The 7,984-nt window shown below is 39.2% G+C and overlaps 1 protein-coding gene across 1 annotated transcript in view; it reads left to right on the plus strand.

Annotated features, from left to right (window-relative positions):
- RAPGEF5 (Rap guanine nucleotide exchange factor 5) overlaps window positions 1–7,984 on the plus strand; it is a 126,110-nt gene that overhangs the window by 84,459 nt on the left and 33,667 nt on the right. The window contains exon 7 of the mRNA XM_044428438.1: window positions 3,729–3,807. Within this exon, the coding sequence (XP_044284373.1) occupies window positions 3,729–3,807 (79 nt within the window). The remainder of the gene's footprint in view (window positions 1–3,728; window positions 3,808–7,984) is intronic.

Here is a 7,984-nt window from a genome sequence, read left to right on the forward strand (position 1 = left end):
AGCCATTGTAACTAGTAGTATATGATGATGGAAGTTGTAGGCCAAAACGTCTATAAGTTCATGCATTGCCTGCTCCTGAATTAGTTGCAGGGTGGGGAGATAAAACAAATAGTACAAAGATTAGACCAGACTGAATGAATGAGCTTCGCTTGCTTTGACTGACATACCAGTTCCTAGTCAGGCAGAAGGCCAACATAAAGAGAAATAGGTCAGTAATGTGAAATACGTCAGCAGAGTTAGCGATTAAGAGCTGAGAGCCTGTGTGGTGTAGTGATTAAGAGCATGGGACTGGGACTCAGGTGATCTGGGTTCTAGTCTCTGCTCAGTCATGGAGCCAACTGGGTCACTTTGGGCCAGTCACAGACTCTCTGCCCAACCTAATTCACAGGGTTGTTGTTGTGGGAGTAAGATTGAGAGCAGCAGGAGGAGAATAATGTAAGTCTCTTTGAGTTCTTTAAGCAAGAAAAAAAGGCAGGATATAAATCTAACATATAAATAAATTAAATAATGTTAGGAAGTGCACTAGGTTAAACACTCAGTTGAATCCTGATTATATAATAGTGGTTGAAGTGAACTGAACCCTGAAATTATGAAGTTCCTCTTAAAGTGGTAGAAAATAACATTTGCTCTTCTATCCTGAACAGGTAAATATGGTGTTCTAAGGCACATAAAAATATGATACATTGGTTCATAGAAAAAGCTCCAGAATACATAGTCTAACAATTCCATTATTACTAGTGTTATTATTTATTTCTATAGAGCCGACGCATTTGGAACAATTCACAAGAGTTCATCAAAACATGAATCATGCTATTTAATCACATTCACCTCATTTATTGAGAACATTTATTGAGCCCATCAAAAATATCACAAAGTAAAGTGCAAATTGTTTGGGCTGTTTGTGTGGAAATGTTCTGTACATTCTTTTTCCTAGATCTCTGAACATTTGTATTTTGAGAATGAACTTTGGAAGTGGCAGTAGGGTATGGAGATGAATAGAAGTTTACAAAGAAATAAATTGTGAAAACCTCCATTCAAGCAGTAGAGTTCAGAATGAATAACACCCTTTAGCATAGAAGCTGAATGTGTTTATTTGTTAGGTACGCACAGACAACAGTCTCTCTAAACAGAAAAATATGCACAAATTAAACATATTCCAAAGAACTGTATGGTATAAAAATATTAAATATCTTACGAGAAAAGAAGAAACCACAGTTTTTAAAGGGTAGAAATAATTTGCAATAGTAACAAAATTATTATTGTTCATATATGCATATCTTCTAAGGAATATGACGTTCAATAGAAATATAGTCTTACGGTTAGAACCACATAGCAGTTGATCTATAGTTGCCTTTTGCAACGTAGGGTACTCCATATGTTCTGTATCTCCCAACATTCCTGAGCTTTGGCCATGCTGACCAAAACCAAGGACACCAAGTTGGGGAAGGTTGATCGATTGATAGGGTCACTTCTAACTACAACTAGAGTGATCTAGAGTAGTGGGTGTCAAAACTGAGCTGAGGAATAAATACCTGCTTCACTTTTGCTCATTTTGGCTAAGAGATGGTTGCATCTGGGAAGCCACTAACAAAATAAATACTTATGCCATATTTGATGCATAGAACCTCATAACAATGCAATAGAAGCCCTGCTAGATCAGACCAATGATTCATTTAGTCTAGTACCCTTTTGCTAACAGTTGCCAACAAGATGTTTCTTGAAAATACTAAACAGCTCTCCAATTCAAATATACAGAGGTATACCGCCTATAAGTCTGGATGTTCCATATAATGTACAAATTTATTCCAATACCAGTATCACCTTTGTATAGGAAAATTATAGAGTTTTGTATTTTCATGTAATACTAAGGCAAAACTTCAGCTCAGTCAAGAACTGGCATGCACTCATATGTGACCCCTTTCTTGCCACTTCATTCTTCCTTCCCTTTGAGCTTGCTACCAACCCAAGATTCCCTTCTTAAACAGGACTTCATATAGTTTTCCAATTTGAAACTTTGGGCAAGAATTTGTAAACCAATCCTAAACTAGAGTCTACACTTGGTTTTTGAACCTGTCATGGTTATAAGCACTTTACCATACTTCCCTGCTAGTACTTTGTTCTGGTTGAGAGCCAAATCCTGGTTCTTAGCTCATTCACATAAGGTTGGAGAGAAAGGGGTGCATGGCTTGAGCATTCTGTGTGAACAAGGTCATGCTATCAAAATAACTTGAGATGACTATAAGAGGAACATGTTATTTCTGCATCAAAAGTAGCAGCTGGGAAAGTCCTTTTGTTTCTTTCTCCTCAGCTCCTATGAGAACATTCGCAATCAACACTCTTGTTACGGTCTGGGGGTCACTCCAATTCATTGGAAGAGAACGCACCCTTTTCTTTTAGAATGGTGATTAGGAAATCCTGAATGTTAAACCTCCTGAGGTCTTATTATCCAGTCAATTTCATGCATGCATGTAGAGTTCACTGAAAATGGGAATGTGCAAATGATGCGGAAATTGGACCCATGGAGTTTCATAGCTCTAATGCTGGGCTCTTTCCATCTAAAGCATGATTGGCTTTTGATTCGTTAAACTAGAAAACACTACTTTCAAGTTGAATCATTGAAGAAACTTCCAGTATAATCTAAACTGAATTAATATCCTTTGATATTAATATACTTTGCTTAACTATGATCTTTTAAAAAACAACTAGTGAAATGACGATGCAAGATAATGATAATTTTAAACATACTGCAGCACTGTAGGTAATAATATTTCCAGCATTTGAAAAGGCATTTAATTTCATTTTAATTATGCAGATAAATAACATTGTCTGCATTGACCCTACTCGAGCACCTGCTTCACAGCACTAAATATGGCATCATGCATGAGACTATTAAAACCTTTATCCTGGGGCAAACAACCACTTGGATTTTTTAAAACTGATCTTCTATTTTTAATTAGATGCAAATGCTTTTACAACTTGCAAAATAGAACTTGAAAAATGTTAAAGATATTGAAGGAAGGGAACAGTTATTTCCTAAATACATAACCCAATAAACAATAACTACCATTCATCATTAGAAGCCCTTGGTGATTTCTTTCTACTCATCATGATTATTACAATATAGTTTCATCTCTTTATTACACAATGTTAGGGCTATGGCAAGTGTGTGACCTCCTTGTTAAATAACTTGACTGCCTATCAAGCCTTCTCCAGGGACAATTCAAAACATTTAATTAACTTCAAAAGATCTACATGGTTTCAGAACAGGCTATCTAAGGGGACACCTTCTTCCATATTAATTGGCATAGGTTTTAATATTTTTAAAATATTTTTTCTCTCTGTCCCACCAGTAATGAAAGTGCTGTCGTGCACTGGCTTTTAGGCTCTTCAGGGCCTGAACAAAAAGGGATAAGAGCCTTATTTAGATAATGCCTTTGTGCTGTTGAGCTGATCTTTGTTTGCTGCTGATGCTTTTAACCTGTATTTTCTTGATCTGTGTTTTATCTGCCTGTTTTTATCACGTTTATATACTATTTTATGATTGTTTTACATTGTACTTTATTTATATGTTTATTTGAAATTTTAAGTGGCTACTGTTTCAGAGAGAAAATATTAAATGGTTTTTACTACTTACATGGTTACCTGAATGATGTCACGACTATCCAATGTTTAAGTGGTATTGTAATTTTTTTAAATAATTGACTGTTCATAACGTTTTGATTTGGCAGAAACTCTCCTGGATGACTTCCTTCTCACATACACAGTCTTCATGACAACAGATGACTTATGTCAAGCTCTGCTGAGGCAATATCCTTCATTCAAAGCAAGAAGACAGAATTCACTGTCTTCCATTCTTGCTTCATTACATTTACTGAGTAATGTTGGTTACATTTAGTTGAGCTATCCAGTGCTAATTCTGATTGTTGTCAGGAATGGAGTGGTTCAAAGATTTCATGTGTTTCAGAGTTTGCAGAGTTCAACAGTACTTCTTGGTACTTTTGAGTGATGGACTTGTGTAATTAACAACAAAGGATACCTTGAATTTACTGTTAGAGGTTGTCAGCTCTTGCTGTTATTGTTAACTTCTCTAGAGCTGCAAGTGGCAGACATGATGGTCTTCAGCTCCATTTCAGCATCAGAGCAACCTTGTGAAGTTGAGGTCTCATATCTATACTGAGACATGCAACTAGTCCAAGGTTACTTAGAGAACTTCATGGACAAGTAAGGATTTCAACCTAGTCTCAACTATTATACCACATTGGTGATGGTGTTAATTTGGTAAAGAATTATTCCTGGCAGAGCCCACTCAAGGATGGTTTCAAACATCTTGGATATAATGGTTTTAAAGAGACAAAGCTTGCCAGAGTCTGAATTACAAAGTAATTACTTTTGACTGCATGGGCGAAGTGATAGTGCCGAATACTTCATCAAAGGCACCATCTCCTTCACTCAGTGCACAGGAGATGTAAAGCTAATGCAGTCTTGGGCTGCACTAACAGAACCAAAGTGTCCAGATCACATGAAGTAATATTTCTGCTCCCTTCTGCATTTGAAGTGCTGTGTGTAGTTCTGGGTATTGACAAGTTGAAACACATCCAAATATGAACAACCGTATGTGAGGGGTCTAGAAACCAAGTCCTACAAGGGTTGAAATTGTTGACCATGTTTATCCTGGGATCCTCAAATTTATGGAAGTCTGTAAAGCAAAAGATAAAGCAGACATATTTTCTGTTGCTTCTGAAGGCAGAAACGAGCAGAAATTGCAGGGAAGCAGATTTTGGCTAAACATTATAGGAAAGATCCTAACAGTGAGAACTGTTGGGCAGTGGAAGAGTCTGATTCATGAGGTGGTAGATTCTTGGTTCTCCTTCACTGGAAGTATTTTTATCAGAAGCTGGATGGTTGTTTGTAAGGGAAACTGTAATTGCATCCTGTTGTATGGAGCCTGCACTGGAGGTTGAACTTGAATGATCTCAGGGGCCTTTCATAAGTCTATGATTATTTAACTTTTCAGTCTGGGGACAAAACAATCCATATTAAGGTACATTGCAAATACTGTACAAACCACTTGAGGGAGTAAATGGAGAGCCAGTGTTATATACTGTAATTGAGAATGTGTTCATTTTACCTACATGTTTTAGTTCTTTATATACCACTTCTTGGCAGATCTCCCAAAGTGGATGCCAATAAAATAGGTCATGTTCAGGATGGGTAGATCAGGGTTTAGCTTAGCCATGCAAGTCACCTTCTCTTATCCCAACATATCTTACAGATATACTATAAGAACAGAAGTGAGGAAGTATATACTGGACTCTCATCCAGTACATTATTGAACTCAGGCCCCAGTTCAGAACAGTGACAGCCTCATCTGGATGGAAAGTAAAAGAGAGGTAGAGCTGAGCATCATCAGCATATTGCTGTGTCTTCAGCCCAAATCTCCAGACGATCCCTCCCAGCAGTTTCATGTAGATGTTAAAGAGCATGGGGGACAGCACTGAGTCCTGCAGTACCCCATAATGGAACCGGCATGGCACAAAGCAACTGTCCCCCAGCACTACCTTCTGGACCTGACCAGCCAGGTAGGAGCAGAACCACCACAGAGTAGTGTCTCCAACCCCAATCCCAGCCAACCTGTGCAGAAGGACACCATGGCTGATGGTGTTGAAGGCCACTGAGAGGTCAAGTAGAACCAACAGGGTTGTACTTCCCCTGTCCCTTTCCCTGCACAGGTCATCATACAGGGTGACAAAGGCCATCTCCATCCCAAACCTGGGCCTAAAGCCCAACTGGAATGGATCTGGATAATCTGTATCCTCCAAGAGTGCCTGCAGCTGCCCAGCCACGACCAGCTCCAAAAAGGGGAGATTAGCAATGGGCCAGTAGTTATCCAGTATCCCTGGATCCAGGCCCGTCCTTTTTAGGAGTGGTCTCACTGCTTCCTCCTTTAATGTGGTGGAGATCACTCTCTCACTTAAAGAAGTGCTGACACCCTCCTAGGCCCAAGGCCAAACCTCTTCAGATCTCCCAATCAACCAAGATGGGCATGTGAGTCAAGAAGGCATGTGGTGAATCAGACAAGGCCAAGCACCTTGTCCATATCCTTGGGTCTCAGTAACTGAAAGTAATAGACCATTAGACAATGCACTGGAAACATCCAGAGATTGCACTGCACAAATGGCAGAGTCAAGCTCCAGGCAGATCCAAGCAATTTTCCCCTCAAAGTGCGAAGCAAATTGGTCACACAGAGCTGTTAAGGGCTCTTGTGTCTTATCCAGAGAACCAGATTGTAGAATGCTCTGGACCACTTGAAATAGCTCAGCTGGATGACACTGCTAGGAAGCAATAAGAGAGGCAAAGTATCCACTCTTGATAGTGAGCTCTTAAATGTGTTCGATCGGACTCATCATGGGAGTCCCTCCACCTGCTTTCTAGCCATCTCCCTACTGGCTTCATTGTCCTCAGCATATCAGTTGGTCAACATATAAATGTTTTAAATGAATAAATAAATAAACTTTCCTTTGAGTCTTTTTGAAGGAAGATGGAGTAACAAGTAAATGTGGGAGTACAGGATCTATTTGAGAAACTACGTATGAAGGGACACACTATATGTTTTCCATGTGAAGCTACAAGATCCTCTGGCAAGAAGCTTTTATTAGTTGCTTTTCATGGTGCCTAGTATTAAATTGTATATTAAGACTAAGTAAATATTAAATGTGAGTAGGGGAGGACCCCTCTTCATGGATCACTGTCTTGTCATGGCGAAGGGGCTTGTGTAGCTCAATGAAGCTATGAGCTATGCTGTGCAGGGCCACCCAAGATGGACAGGTCATAGCAGAGAGCTCTGACAAAACGTGATCCACTGGAGAAAGAAATGGCAACCCACTCAAGTATCTTTGCCATGAAAACCCCACGGACAGTACCAAAAGGCAAAAAGATATGACGCCGGAAGATGAGCCCCTCAAGTCGGAAGGTGTCCAATATGCTACTGGGGATGAGCGGAGGGCTAGTACTAGCAGCACCAGAAAGAATGAAGCGACTGGGTCAAAGCCGAAATGACACTCAGTTGCCGATGTATCTGGAGGTGAAAAGAAAGTCTGATGCTGCAAAGATCTATACTCCATAGGAACCTGGAATGTAAGATCCATGTATCAAGGCAAGCTGGATGTGGTCAAACAAGAGATGACAAGACTGAACATTGACATCTTAGGAATCAGCGAACTAAAATGGACAGGAATGGGTGAATTTAATTCAGATGACCATCAGGTATACTACTGCGGGCAAGAATTCCTCAGAAGAAATGGAGTAGCCTTCATAGTCAATAAAAGAGTAGGAAAAGCAGTACTGGGATACAACCTCCAAACATTGTTCACAACATTGTACAAGAGGTAGCAACTAAAGCCATCCCAAAGAAAAAGAAATGCAAGAAAGCAAAATGGCTGTCTGAGGAAGCTTTACAAATAGCTGAGGAAAGAAGGGAAACGAAAGGCAAGAGAGAAAGAGAAAGATACACCCAATTAAATGCAGAATTCCAGAGAATAGCTAGAAGAGATAAGAATGCCTTCTTAAATGAACAGTGCAAAGAAATAGAAGAAAACAATAGAATAGGGAGGACCAGATATCTCTTCAAGAAAATTGGAGATATGAAGGGAACATTTTATGCATAGATGGGCATGATAAAGGACCAAAATGGCAGGAACCTACCAGAGGCAGAAGAGATTAAGAAGAGGTGGCAAGATTATTTATTTATTTATTTATTAAAACATTTTTATGCCGTCCCGTTCGCCGAAGCCTCGGGGTGGCTTACAACAATAAATTAAAATAACATTTTAAAATATATACATTAAAATACAAATATACGATATAAAACATACAATATAAAACAAGCCGCCCTGGCCAGATAAAATTCAATAATATTAACATTTAAAATACTGCTTAAATAAAAAGGTCCGCCTGGCGCCGTCATTATTTGTTTTTCGGCGCCAGG

Source organism: Varanus komodoensis, unplaced genomic scaffold (assembly GCF_004798865.1).
Source record: "Varanus komodoensis strain SLA01 unplaced genomic scaffold, ASM479886v1 scaffold2, whole genome shotgun sequence".
NCBI classification, from domain to species: domain Eukaryota; kingdom Metazoa; phylum Chordata; class Lepidosauria; order Squamata; family Varanidae; genus Varanus; species Varanus komodoensis.